The sequence below is a fragment of the Mustelus asterias genome, chromosome 19 (assembly GCF_964213995.1).
Source record: "Mustelus asterias chromosome 19, sMusAst1.hap1.1, whole genome shotgun sequence".
Lineage (NCBI taxonomy): Eukaryota > Metazoa > Chordata > Chondrichthyes > Carcharhiniformes > Triakidae > Mustelus > Mustelus asterias.
Genome location: NC_135819.1, coordinates 80,420,653 through 80,433,509, shown reverse-complemented (window position 1 = coordinate 80,433,509; position 12,857 = coordinate 80,420,653). Strand labels below are relative to the sequence as shown.

Below are 12,857 nucleotides of genomic sequence, written 5' to 3'. Positions count from 1 at the left end.
TGTCTCTGTTTAAAGGGGAAAGTGCCTGGAGTGCTTGTTAATTGAATCAAAGCGATGAAAGACCAATCCTTTTCCTTGTCCTTTCTATCTCGGCCTGTGATAATGACAGGGGCCAGCGTTGGGGTGGGCGGGGGGTCAGCGAGAGGTGAATAGCCCCGCTTGGCCAGAGCACGTGGGAACCTTATGAATCTCGCTTCAGCTGAGAACACTGGCATTCTGTGTGCCCTCGACTGGCCGGTGACACAGAGTGAAAAGGAGGAAGCCAAGAGATTAGCAAAAGAATGATCTGTCCCTGAAGTCTCGCTGTGAGATCGGTGTTGCAGAGCTGGCTGCGGGATGGATCCGCACTCCTGCGTCCAGGAATTAGTGCTTTCACCGCGGTGCATACACATGAGCGCTCGTGAATTTCAGCTGGCTCTTTTGTAGGGGACAATTCCACAAGCAAGACCCTCCCTCGCAGGAGGGAGGGTGACTCTCCGTGGCCTCACGTTGTTTGTGGGGGGGGTAAAGTTTGGTGGACCAGCCCGTGAGGTCTTATAATCCGAGAGTTGTCTTTTCGTCCGGAGATTTCTAACAGACTGTCTGAGTGAAAAGGGGTCCCTGTGAAATAAGGTAGAGTTTCATTCAGCTCCTCGCGTCAGTTGTTAGTCTGGTATCGGTTTTCACAGCTGAATCCCTTTTATTCCGAATGAAAAGTTTCTTTGAAGCAAAGCAAACGGGAAAGGGGGAGGGTTTGTGGAGGCAGCTCCATTGAAGCAGCAAAGTGTAAGTAGGAAGCTGGCCTTTTCATTTGCCTCCAAGAATTTTAACTTTGCTTGTTAATTTCTCTCACAGGAACTGATTGAGGTCGACACTGAGGCGATTTTTGAATTGGCTGCATACATACTACAGGTAAGAACGTTAAAGTTTAGTCTTTGTGTATACCTGGCGTGCAACATTTGCTATGTGTTCTGATGAGTGCAGTTGATTAAAAAATGGTGCATCAGAATACTGGTTAATTGCTGTGTGGAAGGAGCACTGAGTGTATCAGGGGGAGTGCTTTATGTAGTAAAGTTTACCACCTCAGTGCTAAACCTCTGGAGCTTTCAGAACAGAATGGCAAAAGTTGACAAAATTGCACACCCTTCACAAAATCTTTAGTCGCAATGGTGGGGGGGCGGATTTTCTCATCCCGCCCGCCACAGAAATTGTAGCAGGTCGGAAGGAGCGGATCACGCAAAGGTCTGTTGACCTCGGGTGGGACATCCCAGTTTTGGGGTGAGCGCGGCTGGAAAATCCTACCCAGTGTCTCTGTGCAGGCCCGCTCAGAGGTTTAGATCCATAGAGGTTTTACAGCATGGAAACAGGCCCTTCGGCCCAACTTGTCCATGCCTCCCGCTTTTTTTTAGCCACTAAGCCAGTCCCAATTGCCCGCTCTGCAAAAACAGTTTATTGAGCAATGAGGAAATTGCATTTGCCAGTTTGATTTTTGTCTCTCTCCCCAGTTTGTGATTTTGTTGCTTTAACTTATTGAGCAAAAGGCTCACGGAGCCTCTTCTTGATTCACTGACACTGGCTGATGTGGTCAACGTATCTGCCCAATCTCATTGTTCATCTGCACCAATTAATCCCAGTAGTTTATCAGATCCAGCAGGGACGCGGTTGTTCTGGAATTGTCGAGTGCAGCAAATTCTCCCTCCTCGCTGGTCTGTTTGAAGGGAAGTGCAGAGGAAGTGCAGTTGTCATTTGTACTGAATATCTAAAGCTTTACGTCAACATTGTTAGAACAATCCAGCGACAAACAGAGAAAGGAATTGCTTCACAGCATAACTTAAAGCTGCAGCGTAACTCATCTACAACTGCCAGCACTCATTAAACATCACCAGGAAAGACCCACCAGTGTATCTTTGAATTTATGATTCGGCATGTCTTAACAAGCAGAAATGTGAAGGTATCTGCTGAGATTTAAAGATCGAAGCAATTTAAGCTCCTGACAATAGTTCTTTGGGCCCTGGGCTTCTCAAACAACATACTTTTTAAATAAGTTATTATTTATAACCGTTTATAACCATAGGAGGGGCAGATTTCAATTTCTTATATTTGTTGCTGGAATTTGAACATTTCTTTCTATGGAAGGGTCAGAGTCCCTGCAGTTACTGCGTGTGAGACTTTCCAGTGGAGTTCCACTGCCGTGTTAAGCTTCATGCTGGGATAGGCATTCTGGTACATAAGCCGCCTACTCTTTCTCCTGCATGCTGAAGTCCTGATGGCAGATACAATATCAGAGCTGAACCCCGCGGAGATCGTGAGATAGGTCTGCACGGAGGAAACCTGTCAAACCCCTCTGATATCGCCCTGTGAGAATACCAACCCAACCATCTTCCCATTCCAGCAGGAAAAGGGTTCTGAAATGAGCCAGTACCCTGGCCTCAACCGTCCCAGCCACTAATGGGTCTGTACTCACTGGAGTTTCGAAGGATGAGGGGGGATCTTGTTGAAACTTACAGGATACTGCGAGATCTGGATAGAATGGACGTAGAGAGGATGTTTCCACTAATAGAAAAAACTAGAACCAGAGGGCACAACCTCAGGCTAAAGGGACGATCCTTTAAAACCGAGATGAGGAGGAATTTCTTCAGCCAGAGAGTGGTGAATCTGTGGAACTCTTTGCTGCAGAAGGCTGTGGAGGCCAGGTCATTGAGTGTCTTTAAGACAGAGTCAGATAGGTTCTTGATTGATAAGGGGATCAGGGGTTATGGAGAAAAGGCAGGAGAATGGGGATGAGAAAAAAATCAGCCATGATTGAATGGCGCAGCACCGATGGGCTGAATGGCCTAATTCTGCTCCTATGTCTTATGGTCTTATAATCTCCTCTGGGTAAAGAAACACTTATAGGCCTTTCACATAAACTTATGCTTCACAAAGCTTTCTCCTTTTTTTTATTTGTTCACAGGATGTGGGCGTCGCTGGCTGGCCAGCATTTATTGCCCATCACTGAGGGTAGTTGAGAGTCAGCCACACATTGCTGTGGCTCTGGAGTCACAGGTAGGGGGGAAACAGGTAAGGATCGCAAATTTCCTTCCCTAAAGGACATGAGAGAACCAGATGGGTTTTTCGGACAATCGACAATGGTTTCATGGTCGTCAATAGATTCTTAATTCCAGATTTTTTATTGAATTCAAATTCCACATCTGCCGTGGTGGGATTCGAACTCTGGGTCTCTGGATTACTGGTCTATGCCACTGCCTCCCACTGCCCTGCTGCGTAGCGATTGCTGAAAGTATTCCTTCAGGCTTACCTTATTACTTATCTCATATGACTAAAGATCCACTCTGAAGATATTTGTTCTCGATCCAAAGAGTCAGGTTATATCATTGCTACTTAAAGCCCATCCTTCTGACATGAGGGGTTACTTGTTCTCCTCTGTACCTCTGCTGTCAAGCTGTCTACATTGGTTTGCAGGATTGAACAGAGGAGTTCAGGTATTAAGTATCATTTCTGGATCCGTACAGCACCTTAACTCGCACCAAATTCCATTCACCGCCATCCTTGTGCTCAGACATCTAAACCTGGTCTAGCAATATCTCCATTTTAAAAACCGCATCCAATCCCTCCATGGCCGCATCCCCGCCTATTCCTGTCATCTCTTCTGGAGCACAAAGCTCTGAGAGATTGGCGCAGTGGTGCTGTCACTGAAACAGTAATCCAGCGGCTGAGGCTAATGCTGTGGGGACATGGGTTCAAATCTCATCGCCACAGCTGGTGGAATTTAAATTGAATTAACCAATCTGGAATTGGAATCTAGTCTCAGTAATGGTGACCATGCCAACTACCATCGATTGTCGTAAAAACCCATCTGGTTCACTAATGTTCCTTTAGGGAAGGAAATCTGCCATTCTTCCCTCGTCTTGCCTACGTGTGACTCCAGATTCACAGCAATGTAGTTGACTGCCCTTGGAAATGGCCGAACGAGACACTCAGTTCTTCAGCAATTAGGGGTGGGCAACAAATGTTGGCCTTGTCAATAAAAGAAATCTCTGCACTCCTCCAATTATGGCCTTTAGAGCATCCCTGATTGGTGACCATGTCTTCAGCTGTATTCTGGGAAACGAGCCCGGACAAGTGACTGATGTCTCAGTGGGGGACCATTTTGGGAACAGTGATCACAAATCTATAAGTTTCAAGATATGTTTAGAAAAGGATAGAAGTAGTCCCAGAGTGAAAGTATTAAACTGGGAGAATGCTAACTACGCCAGTATTAGGCAGGAACTAGGGAATGTAGACTGGGGGCGGCTGTTTGAGGGTAAATCCACTTCCGGTATGTGGGAGTGTTTTAAAAGTCAGTTGTTAACAATTCAGGACAAGTATGTCCCTGTAAAAATGAAGGATAAAGATGGCAAGATTCGGGAACTCTGGATGACGAGAGAGACTGTGAGCTCAGTGAAAAAGAAGCAGGAGGCATACGTAAATTTTAGGAAATTGAAAAGGGATAAGGCTCTTGAGGAATACAAAGATAGCAGGAATGAGCTTAAATAAGGACTTAGGAGGGCTAAAAGGGGCCATGAAAGGTCCTTGGTAGCTAGGATTAAGGAGAATCCCGAGACTTTTCATATGTATATAAGGAAGAAGAGGATAGCTAAGGAAAGGGTAGATCCACTCAAGGACGGTAGAGGGAATTTGTGTGTGGAGCCAGGTGAGGTGGGTGAGGTCCTTAACGAGTACTTTGCATCAGTATTCACAAAGGAGAAGGATGTGATGGATGGTGAGTGTAGAAAGGAGGATGTTGACATTCTAGGACATGTTGAGATAAAAAGGGAGGAGATATTGGAGGTTTTGAAATACGTTAAGGTGGACAAGTCCCCAGGGCCAGATAGGGTCAATCCCGGAATACTGAGAGAGGAGAAGGAAGAAATTGCTGAGGCCTCGGCCAAAATATTTGTATCCTCTTTGGCCACGGGCGAGGTACCAGAGGATTGGAGAGTAGCTAACATTGTTCCTCTGTTTAAGAAGGGCAGGAGAGACAATCCGGGAAATTACAGCCTGTGAGCCTTACATCAGTGGTGGGGAAATTATTGGAGAAGATTCTTAGGGACAGGATGTACTCACATCTGGAAGAGAATAGGCTTATTAGTGATTGGCAGCATGGTTTTGTAAAGGGGAGATTGTGTCTCACAAACTTGATTGAGTTCTTTGAGGAAGTGACAAGAAAAATTGACCAGGGCAGGGCAGTGGATGCTGTATACATGGACTTTAGTAAAACCTTCGATAAGGTTCCTCACGGCAGGCTGATACAGAAGGTGAAGTCATGTGGGACCCGAGGTGAGCTGGAAGATGGATACAAAACTGGCTTGGGTATAGAAAGCAGAGAGTAGCAGTGGAAGGGTACTTTTCTAACTGGAGGTCTGTGACAAGCAGTGTTCCACAAGGATCAGTGCTGGGGCCTCTGTTGTTTGTAATATATATAAATGATTTGGAAGAAATCTTAGGTGGTCTTATTAGTAAATTTGCAGATGATACAAAAATTGGGGGAGCAGCGGATAATGAGGAGGATTGTCAGAGGATACAGCAGGATATAAATCAGCTGGAAACCTGGGCCAAAAGATGGCAGATGGAATTTAACCCGGACAAATGTGAGGTGATGTGATTTGGAAAGTCTACTGCAAAAGGAAAGTATACAGTAAATGGTAGAGCCCTTAGAAATATTAGCATACAAAGGGATCTAGGTGTGCAGATCCACAGTTACCTGAAGGTGGCAACTCAGGTGGACAAGGTGGTCAAGAAGGCATATGGCATGCTGGCTTTCATCGGTCAGGGCGTGGAGTGTAGGAATTGGAAAATCATGTTGCAGCTGTATAAGACTTTGGTTAGACCGCATTTGGAGTATTGTGTACACTTCATGTCGCCACACTGCCAGAAGGATGTTGATGCATTGGAAAGGGTGCAGAAGAGATTTACCAGGATGTTGCCTGGTTTGGAGGATATGGATTATGAAGAAAGGTTGAACAAACTTGGATTGTTTTCATTGGAGCGTGGGAGGATGAGGGGGGACCTGATAGAGGTTTACAAGATTATGACAGGCTTGGATAGAGTGGATAGTCAGAGTCTTTTTCCCAGGGTCGAAGGTCAATTACTCGGGGCATAGGTTGAAAGTGAGAGGGGGAAAGTTTAAAAGCGATGTAAGGGGTAAGTTTTTCACACAGAGGTTGGTGAATGCCTGGAATGCGCTGCTGGAGGAGGTGGTGGAAGCAGATTCTATAACAATGTTCAAGAGACATCTGGATAGATACATGAATAGGCAGCGAATAGAGGGATACGGAACATGTAGAGGCAAGAAAATATTAGATTAGAGAGGCATCTGTGTCGGCACAGACTTGAAGGGCCGAAGGGCCTGTTCCTGTGCTGTACTGTTCTTTGTTCTTTGTATGGGTCCTAAGCCTTGAAATCCTTCCCTAAACCTCTCCGCCTCTCTTTCTCACTCCTCCTTTGAAGCCTAAACTTTTGGTCACCTGTCCAGATGCCATCTCCGTCTGAGGTTCGGTGTCACTTTTTTCTTGTTAATGCTGTTGTGAAGCACTTTGGGATGTTTTACTATTTGAAAGGCACTACGTAAATATGAGTTGTTGTTGAATTGAACTCAACCGATATGATGGGAAAAACCTGTTTCTGGAACTACCACAGACTCACCATGAACGGTTTTCAGTGGTTAATTCAAAGCCCACTTCATCTTTCCCCCATCGCCCCCTCCCAGGATGCCTTGTCCCCACATGTCCTTGATTGCCAATGAGCCTCACTCAACCCCACTTCCCATGGACTTTACCCCGCAGCGTGGTAACAAGGCCCGGTTAGACCATAAGACATAGGAGCAGAATTAGGCCATTCGGCCCATCGAGTCTGCTCCGCCATTTGATCATGGCTGATAAGTTTCTCAACCCAATTCTCCTGCCTTTTTCCCATAACCCCTGGTCCCCTTATTAATCAAGAACCTATCTATCTCTGTCTTAAATACACTCAATGACCCGGCCTCCACAGCCTTCTGTGGCAATGAATTCCATAGATTCACCAGCCTCTGGCTCGCTAGTTAGTTACTGTGGCACAATTCTGCCATTAGTGGGCAGATGATTGGTAAACATTCGATGGTTCCCACTAAAGTCAGACTGGGAATTAAAATCAGTTTGGAGATTGCCATGTTTTAAGTGAATCAGTCTCTGTTGAAATCAGCAATAAGAAGTTTAACAACACCAGGTTAAAGTCCAACAGGTTTATTTGGTAGCAAAAGCCACACAAGCTTTCGAGGCTCTGAGCCCCTTCTTCAGGTGAGTGGGAATTCTGTTAATTCCAGAGATGTGCGGGTTAGTTGGATTGGCCATGCTAAATTGCCCCTTAGTGTCAGGGAGACTAGCTAGGGTAAATGCATGGGGCTATAGAGGCAGGGCCTGGGTGGGATTGTGGTCGGTTCAGACTCGATGGGCCAAATGGCCTCCTCCTGCGCTGTAGGGATTCTATGATTCTATTTTCCTATGCAGATGTGTATTTATCTTTCCCCAGCCAATGGGAACAGTTTTCTGGCCAGAAACACTCACGGATTTCTTACAGGGTCGTGACCCTGTGATGCAATCAGCTGCCCACACAGTCTCAGAGAGACGTGGACCACGAGAGACTGGAAGAAACACTGACTGTAAAAACATCATCACAAAGATCGTTTTCAGTGACAGTGTGGACTGGAGGTGGCTAAGCGAGTGTTTCACAGCAAGCACTGGCTGTGAGGAATAATGAAAAGCATGGGAGGTATTAAACACAACAGAACACTTTCCCAAACCCCATTCCCGTGTCCCCACTGAGGAACACATGAGGAAGTTCAGTGTCACTGAATTTCGCCATGGCAACCTCACCCACACCCCACACCCACAATGCAACAGGCAGCTCACATTCCTGAACACTTTGGAAAATCTTCCCCAGATTCTGTGCATAGAATCATAGAAGCCCTACAGTGCAGAAGGAGGCCATTCAGCCCATCGAGTCTGCACTGACTCTCTGAAAGAGCTTCTTACCCAGGCCTACCCCGTGCCCTATCCCGGTAACCCCGCACATTTACCCCACTAATCCCCCCAACCTACACATTTTGAGACACTGAGGGGCAGTTTAGCATGGCCAATTCACCTAACCCGCACGTCTTACTATACTATGGAAGGTCTGACCCTGGAAAGTTCTGAAGAACAAAGGGACCTTGGCATGTTTGTTGATAGATCTCTGAAGGCGGAAAAGCTGGTTAATATGCTGGTGAAAAAGGCATCTGGCACACTCGCCTTTATCAATCAGGGTATGGATTACAAAACCAGAGAGATCATGATGGAGTCGTATAGAACTTTGGTGAGGCCACAGCTGGAGTACTGTGTGCAGTTCTAGTCACCACACTATAGGAAGGACAAGAACGCACTGGAAGGGGTGCAGAGGAGATTCACCAGGATGTTGCCTGGGATGGAACATTTAAGTTATAAAGAGAGGTTGGATAGGCTTGGGTTGTTTTCTCTGGAGCAGAGAAGACTGAGGGGTGATCTGATTGAGGTGTTCAAGATTATGAGGGGCATGGACAGGGTGGATAAGGAGCAGCTGTTCTCCTTCGTTGAAGGATGAGTTATGAAGGTACACAGGTTAAAAGTGAGGGCTGGGAGATTTAGGGGGGATTTGAGGAAAAACGTTTTTTCTCAGAGGGTGGTGATGGTCTGGAATGCGCTGCCTGGGAGGGTGGTGGAGGCGGGATGCCTCACATCCTTTAAAAAATACCTGGATGAGTACTTGGCACGCCATAACATTCAAGGCTATGGACCAAGTGCTGGCAAGTTCTATAGAGCGGAGGAGGATGAGAGGTGACTTAATAGAGGTTTATAAGATGATGAGGGGGATAGATAGAGTGGGCATTCAGAGACTATTTCCTCAGGTGGATGTAGCTGTTACTAGGGGGCATAACTATAAGGTTCATGGTGGGAGATATAGGAGGGATGTCCGAGGAAGGTTCTTTACTCAGAGAGTGGTTGGGGTGTGGAATGGACTGCCTGCTGTGATAGTGGAGTCGGACACTTTAGGAACTTTCAAGCGGTTATTGGATAGGCACATGGAGCACATCAGAATGATAGGGAGTGGGATAGCTTGATCTTGGTTTTGGACAAAGCTTGGCACAACGTCGAGGGCCGAAGGGCCTGTTCTGTGCTGTACTGTTCTATGTTCAGTGGGATTAGGTGGGCAGGTCAGGGCATTTCATGCATCGGTGCAGCCTCGATGGGCCGAAGGGCCTCTTCTGCACTGCAGTATTCTGTGATCTTTAGATGCAATTTGCCTTTTCTTGTAATGGGGACATTACCGGAACACCATTAATTTTCACATATACACTGATGGATTTACGGGAAGGGGCAGGAGATTTAGAGGGGATGTGAGGAAATTTATTTTCACCCAGAGGGTGGTGGGAATCTGGAACTCTGCTTGAAAGGATGGTGGAGGCAGAGGCCCCCATAACATTTAAGAAGTATTTAGATGAGCACTTGCAATGCCAAGCATACAAGGCTATGGGCCAAGTGCTGGAAAATGGGATTAGAATTATTAGGTGGTTGTCTTTGACTGGCACAGACGCAATGGGCCGAAGGGCCTTTTCTGTGCTGTTGACCTCCATGACTCAATGAGTGAGGACACTCAGCTCTGCCTCGCCACCTCCTCTCTCCATTCCTCCTCTACTGTTGCTAAATGATCAGGCTGCTTATCCCACATCCAGGACTGGATGAGCAGAAATTTCCTCCAATTAAATGTTGAGTGGACTGAGGCTATTGATTTTGGTCCCCGCTCCAAACCCCACTCCCTAACTACCGACCCCATCCCGCTCCAAACCCCACTCCCTAACTACCGACCCCATCCCGCTCCAAACCCCACTCCCTAACTACCGACCCCATCCCGCTCCAAACCCCACTCCCTAACTACCGACCCCATCCCGCTCCAAACCCCACTCCCTAACTACCGACCCCATCCCGCTCCAAACCCCACTCCCTAACTACCGACCCCATCCCGCTCCAAACCCCACTCCCTAACTACCGACCCCATCCCGCTCCAAACCCCACTCCCTAACTACCGACCCCATCCCGCTCCAAACCCCACTCCCTAACTACCGACCCCATCCCGCTCCAAACCCCACTCCCTAACTACCGACCCCATCCCGCTGCAAACCCCACTCCCTAACTACCGACCCCATCCCGCTCCAAACCCCACTCCCTAACTACCGACCCCATCCCGCTCCAAACCCCACTCCCTAACTACCGACCCCATCCCGCTCCAAACCCCACTCCCTAACTACCGACCCCATCCCGCTCCAAACCCCACTCCCTAACTACCGACCCCATCCCGCTCCAAACCCCACTCCCTAACTACCGACCCCATCCCGCTCCAAATCCCACTCCCTAACTACCGACCCCATCCCACTCCAAACCCCACTCCCTAACTACCGACCCCATCCCGCTCCAAACCCCACTCCCTAACTACCGGCCCCATCCCGCTCCAAACCCCACTCCCTAAGTACCGACCCCATCCCGCTCCAAACCCCACTCCCTAACTACCCACCCCATCCCGCTCCAAACCCCACTCCCTAACTACCGACCCCATCCCGCTCCAAACCCCACTCCCTAACTACCGACCCCATCCCGCTCCAAACCACATTCGCTAACTGCCCACCCCATCCCGCTCCCTGGCTGAGACTAAGGCAGTTTGTGCTTAACCTTGGTGTCAGTTGATTCGGAGGTGAGCTTGCAACCTCATTTTGCAGCGTCACTCAAAACCCCAATCCCACCTCCATAACATTGCCAGACTCAGCCCCTGTCTCAGTTGTTCTGCGGCTGAAACCCCCGTCCATACTTTTGTTTTTTCTGAACTCAGTTTTTCCAAAGCGTTCCTGACGGCTCTCCCACTTTCTACCCTTCGGAAACTTGTGGTTATCCAAAACTCTACTGCCAGTGTCCTAATGTGCCTTGTCATCAGGCTTTGCTTTCTCGTGCTCCAGTGAAAGGCCTGGGGTTGTTTTATTATGTTAAAAGTACAGAATAAATATAAAGCTGCAGTATCTCATTACCAGACTGACAGAGAGGGTTGAATTGTGCCCACCTTTTGGTGATGGGCCGGAAGCTGGAAAGACACCGGCTGTTGTGCTCAATATGCTGCCATCACCATGTCATTGTGGCAGCAATAGTGTAAGTACAGAGTGACCACCCGCCTGCCTGCCACAGCCTGTTAACCTGATTCAGGGCATCTTGCTGCCTCTTTTTTTCCGGCAGCTGAGCTCTCCTCTGTCCTGTGGGGAGACTGTTCAGTGAAACCTGGTGGCTCCCATCGGGGCAGGGTTTGACTTCCTCTTCCAAAGCACTCTTCGCCCCATTGAGGGGTCTCTGGCTGCAATATACTTCCTACTCAACCTCACCTAACCCTCTCCGCGGGCACGTAGTATCATAGAATGAAGAAGGAGGCCATTCGGCCCATCGAGTCTGCACCGATCACAATGCCACCCAGGCTCCAAACCCATAACCCCATGCATTTATCCTAGCTAGTCCCCCTGACGCTAATGGACAATTTAGCATGGCCAATCTACCAAACCTGCACATCTTTGGAGTGTGGGAGGAAACAGGAGAACCCGGAGGAAACCCACGCAGACATTGTTTTTTTAATTATTATTTTGTGGGATGTGGGTGTCGCCAGCTAAGCCAACAATTTTGTTACCCACCCCTAACTTCCCCTTGAGAAGGTAGTCATGAGTCACCGTCTGGAACCACTTCAGTCTGTGTGGAATAGGTACATTTCCACTCCATCTGACGAAGGAGCAGCGCTCCGAAAGCTTATGGTATTTGCGACCAAATAAACCTGTTGGACTTTAACCTGGTGTTGTGAGACTTCTTACTGTGGAATAGGTACATCCACAGTGCTGTTAGAGCAGGAGCTCCAGGATTTTTGACCCAGCGACAGTGAAGGAATGGCGATGTATTTCCAAGTCAGGGTGGCGAATGACTCAGAGGGGAACTTCCACATGGCGTATGTTCCTAAGTATCGGCTGCCCTTGTCCTTCCTGATGGTAGAGGTCACAGGTTTAGATGGTGAAGTGTAGCCCCAGCAATGACCACCACATCCGGTGGTGCTGCTGAGCTGCTCACCCTCTGTTTGATTCTTCAGTAGGGATCAGAGCCCTCTCTATTCAATTAACTGCCTTGACGAAATGTAGCCCTGAGTGTCACTGCCTCCCAGAGCAGAGTCACCCCCTGCTTTCCACCCCAACAGGGGGACTTCAGCCTTCTGGTACGTAAATTTCAGCCCAAAGATTATTTGGATAATCGTAGAGAAAGTAATGTCAAGTCTTCCCACTTCAAAATAACTGGAGTGACACAAAACAACCAACAATGTTCAATCTTAGCAAGCAACACCTTCTAAACTCTGTGGATTTTGTTCTATTGCAAATATTAAGTGTAATGACTTGAATAAGGCCCAGGAGGTGGGCCTCTTGGAGTATGAGCTCCCTGATTGAGGTAATGATTGCCTGCCCAATCAGGGAGTCTCACCTGTATATATATATATATTGAGGAGTGTTGGGTGTACTGGCACTCCAGATTCTGACTTTGTACCTGAAGCATTCATCGGAGTGGAGATAAGTTTGTAAATAAAGGGAATCTGGTGAAAGAACTCTGGTTTCTAAGGAGTTATTTCATTGAGAGACGAGGCATTGGCCAGATTTCTCCGCCCTTGGCCACGGCTGGGATTCTCCGGTCCCGCTGCAGTGGATGGAGATTTGGCTGAACGGTAAATTCTCCATTCTCGCTGGCAGCGGCAGTGAGGCGTGAACTGCCGGAGAATTCCGGCCATTATGT

At 47.9% G+C, this 12,857-nt stretch overlaps 1 protein-coding gene across 7 annotated transcripts in view; it reads left to right on the top strand.

Annotated features, from left to right (window-relative positions):
- The window catches only part of frmd4a (FERM domain containing 4A), a 395,474-nt gene that overhangs the window by 242,250 nt on the left and 140,367 nt on the right, over positions 1-12,857 (top strand). For 6 of the 7 annotated variants that reach the window (XM_078235965.1, XM_078235964.1, XM_078235961.1 and 3 more), the window contains exon 6: positions 835-891. In XM_078235965.1, the coding sequence (XP_078092091.1) occupies positions 835-891 (57 nt within the window). Of the gene's footprint in view, positions 1-490; positions 613-834; positions 892-12,857 lie in introns of those variants that run through there. The other variant, XM_078235968.1, reaches the window with a different exon arrangement.